Source organism: Mugil cephalus, chromosome 2, assembly GCF_022458985.1.
Source record: "Mugil cephalus isolate CIBA_MC_2020 chromosome 2, CIBA_Mcephalus_1.1, whole genome shotgun sequence".
NCBI classification, from domain to species: domain Eukaryota; kingdom Metazoa; phylum Chordata; class Actinopteri; order Mugiliformes; family Mugilidae; genus Mugil; species Mugil cephalus.
Window position 1 is genome coordinate 31,077,764 of NC_061771.1, and position 17,001 is coordinate 31,094,764.

Sequence of the window (17,001 nt, forward strand, 5' to 3'; positions counted from 1 at the left end):
CCCGCCCATCTCATTCATGTCAATGCAAAAGTTTTCGCAAATTTCTATTTTGTAGAGAAAGGTAATAGCACACTGATCCCGATCAAACCACAGCTTTTAATATATAACTCATCCTACAGTTCAAAGAGTTTTCATCCCAGGATGAGAGTAATGTGTCGTATTATTATTATTATTAGTACTAGTAATAATATAAAAACTGTATTTTTCATGTCAATTTTGTAAAATGTACACACCCAATGTCAAAGGCTGGATGGATAATTAAATGTTATGGATATAACATCTGCAGTTAACTCTGAAGGTTTCTGGCTCAGGTGACCATGAATCCACACTTCACTTCTACTCTTTATTTGTTGTTCCTCTTAATGTTCCATGAAAACCAGTAAAAATAAGTTCTGAATGAGTCAAAGGTGTTTGAGATGCTGGAGAAACTTTATTAAAGCAGAGAATCCTCAGAATAAAGTGATACAGAGTCATTCAAGAACACATCAAACAGTTTGATCCATTTGATTCATTGTAGATTATATGTGATTAAAATCATCTAATTTAATCAAACAGAGAAATTAAACAGGAATATATTTGATTCTGTTTCTCCTCAGTGAGCATGCTCAGCTCTGTTACCATGACAACTCTCAGCGATAATAACACAGGTACATGTCATAGTTGCTGCAGTTTCCTGTATTGAGGCTTTTTTCGATGACATTGACCCCGGCCTCCTTGAATGGTTTAATGAAACTGCTGCCGACGATCAGAGTGAAATCTTTGATAGCGTTGCCGCACTTGGGATCTTTCTTGAACCACAGGAACACCTGGTTTCCTCCGGTACCCTTGTTGAGATCCATGTTCACTGGCTCATAGCCCTGGCTTTGAAACCTGTCATATTCTTTGTCATTGGTGGAGAGTTGCAGATCAGTGTTGGCCTTCTCACTGTCAGTGGTCAGACGGAACCAGATGAAGACATCAGATCCTCCTGCACCTCTGTTGGTGTCTTCATCCACTCGGATGAACCCGTTCTTGAAGTAGTCTTCATCTCCTCCAAAACCCTCAGTGGCAGTGATGTCACAGATGTATGTTTGTTTCTCTCTCTTCACCCACAGGTAGATCATCTCTCCTCCAGCATCACGGTTCAGATCACAGGCCAGTCTGTTCCAGCCGAATCTGAACTTCTGGGCTTCATCTTCTGTAGAGACTTCAAGTTTAGTGATGGGAACATCGTACTCGGTGGTACCTTTGTAGAACCACAGGTAGATGTAGTCTCCACATGCTCCAGCATTGAGATCTTTGTTGATCTTCGTGTACCCTGTGTCGTTCAGACCCTTTTCCATGTCTGATCTGAATGAAAACTGGATCCTGGTGATTGGGCCACAGCTTCCTGTTTTGTACCAAAGGTAGATGCAGTTTCCTCCAGCTCTTTTATTCAGATCAACATCAATTCTCTTGAAGCCTTGTGCACGGAGCTGACTCTCTTCAGTCGCATCCAGAGACACTTGGAGGTCGGTGATGTAGTTGGCCATTTTGGTTTCCTGCATCAAATAAAGTGAAAGGATTCATGAGTGAACACACAGTGATGTAAACAGAGTGAAATCACGAAACAACTAAGTACACATGTGATTAGATTTAAAATAGAAACAGAAATCAGATGGTACAGAAATAGTAAATCACTTATTGAAGAAGAAACACTGATCAAATGAATTCAAACAAATCCAAACCACCTTTAAATTAAAATGAAACAGTCGATGCTCATGAGTGTGTGAAGAAAGTTGAAGTCTTGCAGCAACATCAGATCACATGCCTGTCACTGTTACACTGAACGTACGCTGACCACCAATGATTTCCCTGACCATAGTCGAAACCCTGAGTGAGCTAGGCTCTCTGATGATGAGCTACGATATTATCATGACCTGTCTGTGAAGGGTCTTGGGAGTACTGTTATTCCATATGATGCTATACTTTTTTGAAAATTAATTGTGCCTACACAAAACACAAAGAAGAACTATGTGTAATCTGTGATGGAATTGTGAGTTTTCTGAATATGGCTGATGAATCACTGTGCCAGAAAAGGGCTAAACAGCATAATTTTGGGCCAGGCTCCAAAAAATATGTGGGAACGAACTTCACCAGCAGAAGAGAAGCTTTTAAAACCACCATGGCTCATCTGTTGCCTTACAAACAATTTGTGTATATTTTTTGAGGATAGTAAAAGAAAAGGGGTCGTCAGGTGCTGTCAAATCAGTGAAGTGTCGGTGATTACAAATGAAATTCCTAAAACATTAGCACATGGCAAAGCAAAAATATGAAGGATCAGCACCTCTACACCTGGTGTTTTAGTCTGAAATGAGAGGCAATTTGAACCAGCTCATCCTTTCTACAGCAACTAAAGCTTTCATAAGATGGACTGGTCAGAAAAGAATCTAACTCAAACCCTGTCGCCATATTCATGGGCGCTAATAACCACAATGTCAAGACAGAAATAATAAATGCGCAATTCAGGACCCCTTTAACGGGTAAAGTATCCGGACGAGCCTCCATTTATTTTACAACCCGGCTCGAAAAAGACCCGCTCACTAAAAAGTAAACAAAAAACAACAGCTTGTGGTTCAGCTACAGTGAGCCTAAGTTTAACGATTTCTGCTAAAACTGTTCATACACAGTGGTGTACTTCTCCAATTCATTCCTTTTCTTTTCTTCCCTTTGGTGTTTGCCTTTGTCTCCTGGAGTATATTTTATAGAGATTGATCCGAGTCTGAAATAAAGACTGATTCTGAGAATATCAAAAATACATTTAGTAAAACCAAATTGTTGTTGTTGTGTCGACATGAAGCTTTAGGTCAATAATCACATCATTACTAGTTTTCTACTGGAACATGAACACAACTTGATTCAGATCCTGAAAACACTGATGAAGATGTAAAAAGAGGAGCCTTGAAATGAGCTGTAGATGTGCAGTCTGACTGGATGAAGACATGTTAAAACACAACAAGATGAAGAGACACCAAAGATGATCAGAAAGTAGTTGAACTCTTACGTGTCTGCAGACAGTGGTTGGCTGTTTGAATCGGTCGTCGGCTCAAAGCTGCTGTTCAGAACCACAGAACCACATCAGGTTTATATAGAGAGAACGCACTGAATACTGGGAAATCACGTGTCGTGGGTTGGAGTTTTCCAAAGAAATTCAGGTGGGGAAAACTGATCCGCCCATGTACTTTAACTCATTCCACGGAATCTGTTATCTGCATTTTTAGTTCCTGCGTAGATAAATTGGTGTAAACTGGCCTGTCATAATGAAGACTGCTGATCTTATTTGCTGAAGTTAATAATTTCACAAGAAGTTAACAAGTGTTGTCTGACTTTGTTCTTTGGAACACCTGCATATTCTTGCTCCAGTAAGTCAATCTTGTGGCAGCAGTATCATACTTTCCTCTTATTGCCGCCGTCGCCTTTGTCGCCAGCCAACTCTTTGCTAGATTAGTTGCCAATCAACCTGCTAAGTGCAAAGCGCATTTTGTTGATTCTGCAGCGCTGACCTGTCTGCTGGACATTTGCAATGTTCAGATATACAGTGCTTTGAAAACGTATTCATACCCCTTGAACTTTTTGACACTTTGTGACCTTACAATCACTAATCACTAATGTATTTAGTTGAGATTTTATATGATAGACCAACAAAAAGTAGCATATAATTGTTAAGTGGAATGAAAATAATATTTCAAAATTTTAAACGAATATGAATCTGAAAAGTGAGGTGTGCATTTGTATTCAGCTCCTTGTACTCTGACACCCCTAAATACAATCCAGTGCAATCAATTGCCTTCAAAAGTCACCTAATTAGTAAATTGACTCCTTATGTGAGTAATTTACTCATGGTATAAAAACACCTGTTCTGTGAAGGCCTTGGTGTTTTGTTAGAGAGCACTAGTGAACAACAGCATCATGAAGAACAAGGAACTCGCCAGTCTGGTCAGGGATAAAGTTGTGGTGAAGTTTAAAGCAGGGTTAGGTTATAAAAAAATATCCCAAGCTTTGAACATCTCAAGAACCACTGTTCAATCCATCATCAAAAAATGGAAACAGTATGACACAACTGCAAACCTACCAAGACATGGCCGTCCACCTAAACTGACAGAACGAGAGAGGAGAGCACTGGTCAGAGAAGCAGCCAAGAGGCCCATGGTCACTGTGGAGGAGCTGCAGAAATCCACAAGTCAGGTGGAAGAATTTGTCCAGAGGACAACTATAAGTCTTGCACTCCACAAATCTGGCCTTTTTGGAAGAGTGGCAAGAAGAAAGCCATTGTTGAAAGAAAGGCATAAGATGTCCCGTTTGCAGTTGCCACGAGCCATGTGGGGGGCACCGCAAACATGTGGAAGAAGGTGCTTTGGTCAGGTGAGACCCAAATTTAACTTTTTGGCTAAAATGCAAAGTGCTGTGTGTGGCGGAAAACTAACACTGCTCATCACCCTGAACACACCATCCCCACTGTGAAACATGGTGGTGGCAACATCATGCTGTGCTTTTCTTCAGCAGGGACAGGGCAGCTGGTCAGAGTTGATGGGAAGATGGATGGAGCTAAATAGATGACAATCCTGGAAGAAAACCTGTTGGAGGCTGCAAAAGACTTGAGACTGGGAAGGAGATTCATCTTCTAGCAAGACAATGATCCTAAACATAAAGCCAGTGCTACAGTGGAATGGTTTAGATCAAAGAATATTCACGTGTGGCCCAGTCAAAGTCCAGACCTAAATCCCATCAAGCATCTCTGGCAGGACTTGAAAATGAATGGGCAAAAAGTATTGATGCAGGAGGGCTGACAAATGCACACCACATTTTTCAGATTTTTATTTGCTTAAAATTTTGAAAACTATGTATCCTTTCCGCTCCACTCTACAATTATGTGCTACTTTGTGTTGATCGATCACATTAAATCTTAATAAAAAACCTTTAATTCTGTGGTTGTAAGGTGGCAAAATGTAAAATAGTTCAAGGGGTATGAATACTTTTACAAGGCACTGAAGATAAACAACTTTATTTCAGTATTTTTATTTTATATCTAATGTTGCTGATAGAGTTTTGGAACCAGTGGTGAAAAGGTGACAAATAAATGAAACACCAGATTTTGGCTGTTTAGATGTTATAATGCTGCCACAAGATTTATTGGATACGTGCAGGAATACACAGGTGTTCCTAAGAACAAAGTTAGGTAATACTGCAGATTAACTAAAGGTCACTGATAACAATGAATTCTCTACAACTTTTTACGACCTCACCTCCATTGTGTCGGCCAAGTTTACACCAATTTATTTCAGAAGGGAATAAAAATGCAGATAACAGATTCTGTCAAATGAGTATCACAGTACGTGGGTGGAAACCCCAACCCACAGGAGGTGACGTCCCAGCATTCATAGCGTTCTCTATGTAGAGACCTGATGTGATTCTGCGGTTCTGAACAGCAGCTTTGAGTCGAGCGACTGATTCGAACAGTCAACCACTGTCTGCAGACACGTAAACATTCAACTACTTTCTGATCTGTGGGGCCCCTTTTGTAAAGTAGCCCATGAACAAAAATGAACACACAATTATTCCTACATTTAACTACAAAATACAAAAAAAAAAAAAAGTGTGATTTTTTTTCATCACATTTACTGTTAGAGTTAAATCTAAATGTTATTTGTTAAATATAAATTGTTAGCTCCACAGCTTTATAGTTCCTAACCGTAGAATGGAACTGCTGGCTATAAAGCTAAGTCTCGTCCCAACTTAGCTTGGCTCGTTGATGCTGGTAACTAGCAGTCCGGGTTAATTGCGCACACACACAGAGGAGGAGAGACGGAGTAGTTGAACACATGGACCGGGGCTTTATTTGACACTTTTCTTCCTTTCATACAACACAGTACTTTTATGGCTGCAGAGTGGAGTTTATTCACACTGACTGTATAGTTTTCAATGGCTGTAACCGGCGTTACCTCACACACACTTCACCGGCGCGAGAGACGCACACTTCTCCCCAGTAACGTTATTCAAAAAAAAAAAAAAAGACAATATGGCTACATGCTGACTACGTCACACACTACCCATAAGGCCACCTCCTTAAAGGGGAATGCCCAGGCCGGTAACAAAATGTTAAATTTAAATGTTAAATGTAGCACTAGGCAAAATTAAGTAGCAGTGTTGTGATGTGAGATTGTCCTTCAACTAGCTTAGCATGTGTAGCGTGGAGGTACATGCTGGCATTTACAATCCACATCATCCTAAAGCTAATGCTAATGTATCTCAACAGAAACGTCTCCTCAGGGCTCCACCAACTCTGAACATGGCAAGCTTTTATTTTGGTACTCCCGCTGAACAGCAGGGTCAATTAGCATTTTAGCTTAATCTTTAGCTTTGCCCAGCACTACATTTAACACTTATATTTAGCATTTACATTTAGGTTTAATATTTAGATTTAGATTAAACATTTAGTAAATGTGATTAAAAAATAAAAATTACACCTCATTTTTTTAGTATTTTGGTGCTAAATTGTGCAAATTGACAAATTTTACAATCAGCGCCCCGTAACAATCATCTGTAGTGTCTTTTCATCTTATTTTCATTTAACACGTCTTCATCCAGTTAGACTGCAGATCTACAGCTGTCTGAGTATGATTCATAATCATCGTCTTTTTAAGGCTTCATCAATATTTTCAGGATTTGAATACAGTTATACACCTTTGTATCAACATACAGGTGAAAAACAGGAATGCTCTGAGTTGTGACAACCAGTAATTCATTTATTCATCCATTACATGTGCCAGCCTTCTCTGTTCTCTCAGTTTTTTTTCCTTAGGTGCAAATCAGGCTTCATTGAACAAGATAAAATGAAATCAGACTCATCAAGGAACACGCAAAAGTGTGTTAATGATTAATTTGATGAATAGCAGCATCAACGAACCAAACAACCAAACAACTTTATTTCAATGTTTTTATTCATATCCAATGTTGCTGATAGAGTTGTGGAACCAGTGGAGGAAAATAATAAGGTGACAAATAAATGAAACACCTGATTTTGGCTGTTTAGATGTTATGATGCTGCCACAAGATTTATTGGATACGTGCAGGAATACACAGTGTTCCTAAGAACAAAGTTAGGTAATACTGCAGATTAACTAAAGGTCACTGACAACAATGAATTCTCTACAACTTTTTACCACCTCACCTCCATTTGGTCGGCTAAGTTTACACAAATTTATTTCAAAAGGAAATAAAAATGCAGATAACAGATTCTGTGGAATGAGCATCACAGTACGTGGGTGGAAACCCCAACCCACAGGAGGTGACATCCCAGCATTCAGAGCGTTCTCTATGTAGAGACCTGATGTGATTCTGTGGTTCTGAACAACAGCTTTGAGTCGAGCGACTGATTCAAACAGCCAGTGTTTTGTTTTTGTAAACTATACTTTAATAGACAAAGTAAGAAGTGAATTACTATTTTTGTTGTTGTTGTTGTTGTTATTTATTTACATGCGTACACAGTGTTGTTTATTGATGTGTGTACTAGAGTGAAATAAACCCACTGAATAATAATCACTGCCCTCCTCCATCCAGAGCAGGGCTGGGCAATTAATTTCTACAGGGGGCCACATGAAAAACCTGAAGTGTGTTGGAGGCCGAACCAAACGATAACTTGAACGGTATTCTGCTCAATATTAATTTCAGTGTTCAGTCACAATGAATATTATCAATAGCGCAAACCACTGTGACTTACGGTAATTCATAATTGGCCGCTTTGACGGATGCAGCGATCCGTTCAGGCTTTTAAGGGTTAATATATGGCAAGAAATCAAATGTGTTGTTACTCGATCGTTCATGGAAGCTCACAGGTGAACAGTGACTGTGTTTAAATACAGCTTATATAGCGATCTTCCACATTTTTTTAACAATCATGTCAGTGCTCTGCATCCGAGGAAAAGAGGTGATTTGGAGGCAGATATCGGGCTCCAAATCAGTGATTTATTCTAATATCGGCAGCCTTTAGAAAGAGCGGATGTTTGACCGGTCCAATCTTCAGGTCATCAACAAACTGCAACTTTATCTGCAATGTACGCGATGACGTATCTTTCACATACACACACACTCTAAGAAATGAAATAGTGATGTTGTTCGTATTGTGTAACTTTGTTGTGGTAAAACTACTAAAACTATTACGTTTTTACATAAAAATTAACATGGTCTCATTGGAATAAAATAATAATAAATGATTTCAAGGTTACAAAACACCGAAGATCAAAACGAACACAACCATCTCACTTAAATTATACACGCGCGCACAGACGCGTCCTCAGACATGCGCAGTAACCACGGAGCAAACAACCACACTCGCCTGCCATGTGCTCAGTTGGAAGCCGTCTTCCTCGAAAAGATTGGTAAGTACAAACGTTTCCTTGATAATACAGTGTGAAACTCCACGTTGTGTCAACCGACAGTAAGCGTTTTCAGTTTTTATTCCCCTCGGTCGTATTTTTTGAAAGAGTTTGGAAAATGGTCACTGCTAACGTTAGCTTAAAACAGCTAATGTGGCTAATGTGTTTTGATCGGAGATGCTGCTTTGTGTTAAACATCTTTTAAAGTTATATTGGGGAGGAAAAAGTGTTTTTTTTCCCCCTGACATTTTTTTTTCTCCAAATAAATGAGTTTGGTGTGTGCCATTGACACATTTGTGCCACTGTGAAGTGTAAAACTTGCATACCGTATTTCACCTATTAATAGCCCGGGCGTTTAATACGCAAAACAACTTTTAAAAAAACAGGCGGCTATTCGCTGCAGGCCTATATTTATTTTTACACAGACCTGCACCAGGCCATTATTGTGATGACAGTTGTATTTCACAACTCCAAGCTTAAACGTAGCGTCATACTTTTTATTTTTATTCCTTCTTACGTTATCATTTATGTCCATTTGCGTTCTATTCTCCTCCATGTTGACCTGTCCCACCTTCACCGGTGTGTGAAGGTGGGGCGTTAAAATCGCGCGCTGCGAGCCGTTCTCACACTTCCGTTTTTTGTCTAAATAAGAGTTAGTCGGTCATCTAAGATTATGGTACACCCTTTTCTAACGTTAGCTACTTCTCTTATTTTGACAGAAAACGGAAGTGCCAACTGTTTACTTCTGCAAAAATAATGCAAATAATCGCCCCGGCGTTTATTCGGGTGCTGACCCCAGGCGTCTAAAGAACCAGGCGGCTATTTGCGGCCCAGCGATTAATTGGTGAAATACGGTAGCTGTTATTTCTTGAATTCCTAAATAGCCAGATGATTTTCTTTTTTGCCTGTCTACTGCATCCCTAAATATTAAACAGAAAGCAGGAGCTATAGCGGGCTTGAACACTGTTTAAAAATTCATATTTTAAATTGCATATCACATTTTAATTAAAATCTAATAGATAATCCTAGAGTTTACTAAAGTTGTACATTTTATGAGGCCTGTATTCCATGAAAGAGGTGTTTGTTTGTTTTGTGTTTCACCTGATAGATGCAAAGCCAGAGGCTTAAATGTAGTTGCAAAAAAATCACAATTTAGCCTACATCCATTAATTGCTTTTGGTAAAAATATACAGGTCCAGTGGAGTTGACTCAGAGTGGCTCAATGTTACATCATATAACTGGTATTTACTGTGTTCCATATCTGTTTTATAAGCAGTACTAATCACTGTCTCTCTTCTTTGTAGGCTCTAAATGTGGAGGTGCAAACAGTGCAACAACAGGTAATTTCTTAAAATACACTATGGTAAAATGGTTCTCAGTTATTAAAACTCAGTCACTCCTAAATAAAGTGTTGCAATGCTGAAATTCATTATGAAATATTAAGTATTTAAAAAAAATATTTAAAATTATTATGTATTTTGTTTTTGTTTTCCAGAATGAACACAAGATGCCTGCATCACTGAGAGTGGTACTTGGAGTGGACAACGCATCAAAACTAACTCTGCCCAATGGGATGCCCGATTCAGTAGAGGCTCTCAAAGAAGAAATTAAAAGACAATTCAGCTTGTCTGGTAGTTTCAGACTACAATATAGAGAACAGATGAGTCAGACACATCCACATCTCAACCTGTTTCAGGGTGGTTAGATGACAGTTCTTTGTCAGCAGCATCTGACACAGATATACTTTCGTCCCCCAGATCTACATCTTCAGGTTCTTCCCTCAGGTCACAGCCATGGCCCCAAAATTTCCAAATACCTCAGTTTAATTATGAGGTAGGGATTCAGTTGGAAAGGGCCAACCAAGCCTTCCAGAACAGTTGTACTCTTTTGAGTCCAAGTCCCAAACTCAAGTCAGATATACTTGAGGGTTTGGCATCAGAAATTGTCAAATACAAAGTTTATCCATCGAGTTCAGAGTTTGATGATGTCACTGAGGCCCTGATAACAAAGTATCCTTGTTTAAAAGAGCAGGGATCAGTTACTGGCTTCTATGGATAGAAAATTAGTTTAAAGTACAAAATGGCAAACTACCGCACAAGACTGAGGAACATTGGCTGCCCAGAGTTGAGCACAAATGCTGTCAAAGAAAAGCGAGGTGCCACGGGTCAAGATCTAAACCAGGTGAAGAAGCCAAAGAAAGCAGAAGTCATCTTCTGTCCTGATTACCCAGCAGGTGAAACCAAAGAAAGCCTTGAAAAGGAAAGGGAAGCACTTACATTAGAGGTGAAGAAGAACAACAACCATCAGCTAATCAACAGTAATTCTAAATCCATAATGGATAATAATATAATATAATAATATTAATAATAGAATGGCCCACACATGGAACTTGGGCTTGACTGTGTTGTACTATTTAGTTTTAACATCTTGAACGCTACAGAGCCGGATATCAGAGAGAGTCTGGTCAACTCACATCATCTTCTCCTCAGTCATATGTTCTGTTGTGTCGCAGTTACGCAATAAATGTTCACACTGATGAATCAGATGTTGATTTAAAAGGTATTTCACCATAAAAGGCCTTATGTTCCATAATTAAAATACAGTTTGTACTTGTAATTTAACATGATTGTCGTATTTTCAGGTTGTTTTAACGTTTAATTAGAAACAGTTTCACATTTTAAAACAATTAAATCACCTAGAAATATGGTAAATAAATGTTGTATTACGAACAATAATGCTTAAATTTACAGAAATGTGCTGTTATTAAACGGTTTTAATTACGATATTTTATGGGAAGAGGTTGTTAAATAATTTATATTTCATGTAATGCAACAGTATATGACACAAAATAATGTGATTAATCTTTTAAAACACGTCAAAAAACTTGCAAAACTAGATATTTGGTTAGATTGCAAGAATTTACTGTTAATTTTAGAAAACATCAAATGGATATTTAATTGTTTTACATTGTTTTTAACGTGTAATTACAAACATTTTACATTTTAAAATAATGAAATTACCCATAAAGATGGCAAATTAACATTGTAATATGAACAATAATGCTTAAAGTTACAGAAATGTGCTCTCATTAGTTGTTTTAATGGCATTATTTTATTTAAAAAGGCTGTAGGCTATATTAGATTAGATGTAATATAAAAGTATACAACAATAATTTGATCTTTTCCAAACATGAGAACATGAGAAAAAATGAGACCAAGCTGAACAAGAACAGCTACAATTTCCCATTCTCTGTATTTTTATTCAACTGTAGCAGGTAGCCATTATTACAGCAATATTCAAAAATCTATTCAAATAAAATGACTGGTTCTGAAACAAAAAAGAAAACAAAAACAAAATTCAACTGAACTGGTAATGAAAGAAAAAAGTAAAAAAAAAAAGAAAAAAAAATAGTTGAGTTAACAATTCACATACAAGTCACCATACATCCACAACACTGATTAGAAACTTGGTGAAACGTCACTGGAAATGAATCCATACTCTATACCAGGGGTCGGCAACCCTAAACACTCAAAGAGCCATTTGGAAAGAAAACACTGGGAGCCACAAAACCCTTTTGACATCTTAAATGAAGATAACACTGCATATATCGTTTTCACCTCTATGCTAGGCCCATGTTGCATTTATGAAATGAAATAACTGCTACAGAGAAAATGAAATGCATTATGCCTACATAACAGGGATTTATCCATGGTTGGCTTACCTGGGGTCGAAAAGTTCAATAAATAGCGGGCTGGACCTGCAGGCGGGTGTCGCACATCGGCAGTTGTGGCGTATATTTTGTGCAACAAAAATTAAATACATTTTATTTTAATGTTAAAAGATCACCATCAATTCAAATTTAGAATTAAATTTAAAAAACTAATGCACTAAAATAAAAGTACATTTGAATTAAATACTCGACAGCAACTAGTAAATGAGCTGCAATGCACTGTGGGAGTTCAGTGTTTTTTGGTTGATGTTACAACCATGAGTGTGGTGTGGCATTCAGTGTCATTCAGTTGTTGTGTAACTCTCGCTCGTTCACTGATGAGTGACTAGTTGCCGCTATTCTGAGGCAGTTAGTTAGCGTGAAAAAGTGAACGGCTTTGATCAGCGTCGTTGCTCCGCACCGCTCGCTGCAGAGAGCTGCAACAGAGTAAAGAAAGAGCTGCATGTGGCTCCGGAGCTGCGGGTTGCCGACCCCTGCTCTATACAGTTGACGAGATGTGGTGTCCATACTTGAACTACTTGTTGATCGTAGTGAATTTGCAGTTTCTGAGCTGTAACCACCTGAAGAGAAGACAGAAAATATTAGCGGTTATTAAATAATAACAGCTAATAACAGTTTAACAGGCAGGACCAGGATAAAGGTGCAAGAATATACAGCCTTTTCCAACACCACAGCAGTCACACGAGTCCCACTATAGATGACACCGTTGCTTTGGGACAGACAAGCTTGCAAGATCTTAACATAACACACTACAAAGAAAATACACACCAGACTGACTATACATGGGAACTAAATGAACAACATATTGTTGTTGGGGGAACTATTGCTACTGCTGGATACAAAAGTCATTTTTTTCTGTACATTGTGATAAAGTATCCTGTGTTCATTCCATAATCCCATCTCATCATTAGTTGTGTGTCATTTGCTACCGAATCAGAATCTAGAGAAGATAGACCCAACTGATGATACTGATTTATAAGCACACTGTCAATTTACTGCTGCTGATTGTACTATATTACACTAAATTACAGGTAGATTATGTTTTTTTTCAGCCCATCTAACCCAAAAGAGTAATTGTGTGCAACAGATGCATGTACTCACCAGAGAGGGGCATCTCATCAGACTGTGTTACTGGACTTGTACTGGTACTGGCTCTGCTCAACTGTTGGTTGCTCTGGCTGCTTGGAGGACTGTCCAAGACATGTTGTTGGCCTCACTAAAGGACAGATAGTAGTAATATTTAAACACAGACATCACATAGCTCAATCTGGGTATATTATTACCTAACATAATTATATCCTCAGTAGCCATTGATATATTTTAAACTGTTCCTTTCTCAATATAATGCAGTACACCACCACTAAGACCCACTATGAAATCAGTGAAGAACAAGGTGTAGTATATAATCATCACCTTTTTCAAAACATCAACAAAAATGTAGAGAAGATTCTTTGAAGTATAATTCATAGTAGAACTGCTGTATTGGACTGCATTGATTAGAACAGGTGGACCTAATAAGTAGATTTTGACTATGCACATTTTTTTAATGTGAAAGTTTATTCCGTACAAACTGAAACACATACTTGTCTTTTTGAGCAGTGACAGACGTTTCCTGGCTTCAACTGGTCTGAGGACCGAAAGGAGGTCACTCTCCTGCAGGTAGCTCAGGTCCTCAACTCCTAAACATTGCAGATGCTCCAGCAAAGACTCAGGGTCTCTCAGTTTAGGCACTGATTTGATGAAAGACAGAAGCGGACTCTCTGCATCCATGACTAGGAGGACTAGAAGGGATGAAAAATACTGTTACTGTCAGATTATAATCTTTCAAACTCCAGATGACTGAGTCAACAATGCTATGCTTAAGTGAAATTACTCTTGTCCCACAAAGCTTGTACACATGCAAATGGTAATAATCTAGTTTCTGCTCAGGCTTCCAACATTTCATGCTTGTTTCACTTCATACAATGCAAATGCTGGCACATACGACACATCATGAGGTGTAACAATAAAGTATACATGCTGGTCCTGCATCACAAGCATGAGATCAATCTGTCTGAATTCAAGTGCCTCACCTTGGTTTAAACACAGAAAGACCATTTTGTACTGAGTGCCACTGCTTCACTGTACAGTTCAGCATGGAAAGGAGTGGAGTTCTTAACCACAAGTTTATGCCATGAAATCAACTCTCACCACTTATCTGCAGAAAGAGAGAAAAAAAAATTATGACTCACTGTCCAAGTTTCTGTGACCAAACGGGAACAGCCGCGTGGTGGTTGTTGACCTTGTAAAGCGTAACGTCAAAGACGGATGTTAAGTGTCCCAACAGCCAATGGCATGTCTTCTTCTTCTTCTTCTTCTTCTCCAACCGTTTCTGTCGACCAATCCGAACGGGACCCGCGCTTTTCAAAGCACGCACTCCAATGACATGTCGCGTTCACGTTTTTGTCTTTTGGGTTTGTGCAGGGAGAAGTTGCAGCAGTAAAATGTCTCCTGATTACACGTGTTTTGTTCAGACACGCTGTGAAATAATTCAAGACGTTGTGATTTACATTGGGTTGTATATGTATGTATACACACAATAGCCTACAGTGTTTAATAGTTATTTTACTATTAATTTCTCAGTAATTTTAAATGATTTTTTAAAGTTTTAAGTTTTGTTGAATTTTACAGTTTATTCCATTAAATAACAGACAAATATTTGTAAAATTACAATACATTTGCGAACATATTTTAACAATAAATATATGTATTTCTAATGGGGTTTTTTGTAAAAGAACAGAAACATGTTTTCACATGTATTTTCACAGTTACAGGGATTTCATGTTATTTTAAATTTGACATGTAAAATCACAGTCTTTTTCGTTTATTGTCCAGATTGTTTATGCATTTTTAAAATACGGAAATAATCTTTTTAATTTTTAAATAAATAATAAATAATAATTTTTTTACAGTGCATACACACATACACTAACACACACACACACACGCACACACACACACACACACACACACACATATAAACACTTGGAGCCCCTGGTAGTCATGTGGCTCCATTAAATTAAATAAAATGGGAAATTTACCAGTATAATATTACACAGTAAAAATGTCAAATATTACTAGTTTTCTTCTAAATGAAATGTTAACATGGTTTTATACTGGAATAGCAGCCAGATTAAAAAATGTGGTTATAATGGAAGTCAATGGGGCATTTCTGACCACGAAGGTTCAGAGGGAAAATCTGACACTACATAAAAAACTCTAATGCAATTAAATCAGTTTTACTGCTAATATTTGACACATCGAAGAGTCTAATTACCACCAAAGTCCCGTCATCCTACTGTTTATTTTATGGAAGATAATTTTTTTTTTTTTTGTATTTTCAGACAGGAATTTAAAGGGTTAAAGAAATTTTGAAAAGAAATTTTTTGGTAGTTTTGCCTAAAGAGGGCATAAGGGTTAAATTTGTCTAGTCTAGATAACTAGCTAGCATAAAGCTAGCATAAGGCTAGGTTAACTTCAAACTTCATTCATTTGTGAAGCGGTATTTTAGAGATCAAGGTTCACATTAATGATGGTATGACTTTATTTTTCCTATATAAAATCTTAACAAACGTCAAAGAGAAATCAGTTGACATCCAGTTCTTCCTTTTAATCTTCTGCTCCCATAACTTTTTTTGTTCACTGGGGAAACGGTGGAGTTTCTTCCGTGTCTTCCTGATCCTGTGCTGGAGCGGTAGGCTGAGCACTGTGGCATATTTTAACTTTTAATCCAACTTTATTCTCTGCTCCTCCAGGTCTCCAAGCCGGCAACCACAAAAGAGATGATTTTTCCTCCTCTGGAAGTCAGTCCTTCATCCGGAGGAGCTGCAGGAGGCTTCAGATGAGCTCAAATGGTCCCATGACGAGAAGCAAACGTTCGCTGTGAACTGACTGACAGGCGCTGGCTGCCCTCTTTAGGGGATTCAAGGAAACTGCCTTCATCTCTGCTTTTAAAGGGACGAGTCGGCGGCTGCTGTGGGTCCGAGGGGATCACATGTGCTCCATTAAAAATACAAAAACAAACAAAAAAAAAAGAGCGAAAGTGGCAGACATGTGAGGAAGAGGAGAGACTCTGGTGACAGGCAGTGAATGAAGCATGTTCAGTTTATTTATTTATTTATTTATTTATTGCTATATAAAAAACTCTTTGTAAGCCTCAGTATTAATTCCCTCAAGTTCCCACCAGAAATGATCACTGATAGATGAAAAAGAGCTCAGACACATGAAGACCTCAGCAGATGTTGGAGAAGTCCACGCAAGAGGAGTCTCTCATCAAATTTACGACTTAATCATCGTGTGTTATCCAGAAAACCTTTTCCGTTTGTTTGTTTGTTTGTTTGTTTGTTTGTTTTCTGTTCTGCTGTTGTTTCGTGTGTGACAGGTTTACCATTAATTCAGTCAGGAAGCAGCAACAATATTAACGCTTTTATTTCCTCATCACTTTACAGTAATAAATACAATTCTGTCATACCCTACTCGATCCGACTTTACAACAACTCACCTTTCTGCAACTCCCAAGTTATTCATGTTAATGGATAACTTAGAGAAAGGAAAGAAAGTCACTGGTGCAGAAAGGATCATGAGATTTGGGCATACAGGATTAAATAGCACATTATTCATAATACAGACACATGAAAGAGGAAATTGCGAACATTGTGGACTTACACTCGAAGCAGAATTTCGAATAAATAAAATAACATTTAATGTAGCAGATTTATTGAGGAAAACCCACGGGATGTTGAGTTTGGGGCGATTTTTAGGTTTTTAGAAACAACCGATCTTGTAAATGGAATTTCTGTGCCACTCTCCTCCAGTCCGGGAGGGGGCGCCAATGCACCTACA

The 17,001-nt window shown here is 38.2% G+C and overlaps 1 protein-coding gene across 1 annotated transcript; it reads right to left on the reverse strand.

Annotated features, from left to right (window-relative positions):
* Positions 1-415: 415 nt before the first annotated feature.
* Positions 416-3,160, reverse strand: LOC125004339. Its single transcript, XM_047578875.1, has 2 exons — positions 3,023-3,160; positions 416-1,520 (listed from the first exon to the last, which is right to left on the reverse strand). Exon 2 carries the CDS (start codon positions 1,509-1,511, stop codon positions 630-632), a length of 882 nt encoding a protein of 293 aa, XP_047434831.1. The 5' UTR covers positions 1,512-1,520; positions 3,023-3,160; the 3' UTR covers positions 416-629.
* Positions 3,161-17,001: the final 13,841 nt, after the last annotated feature.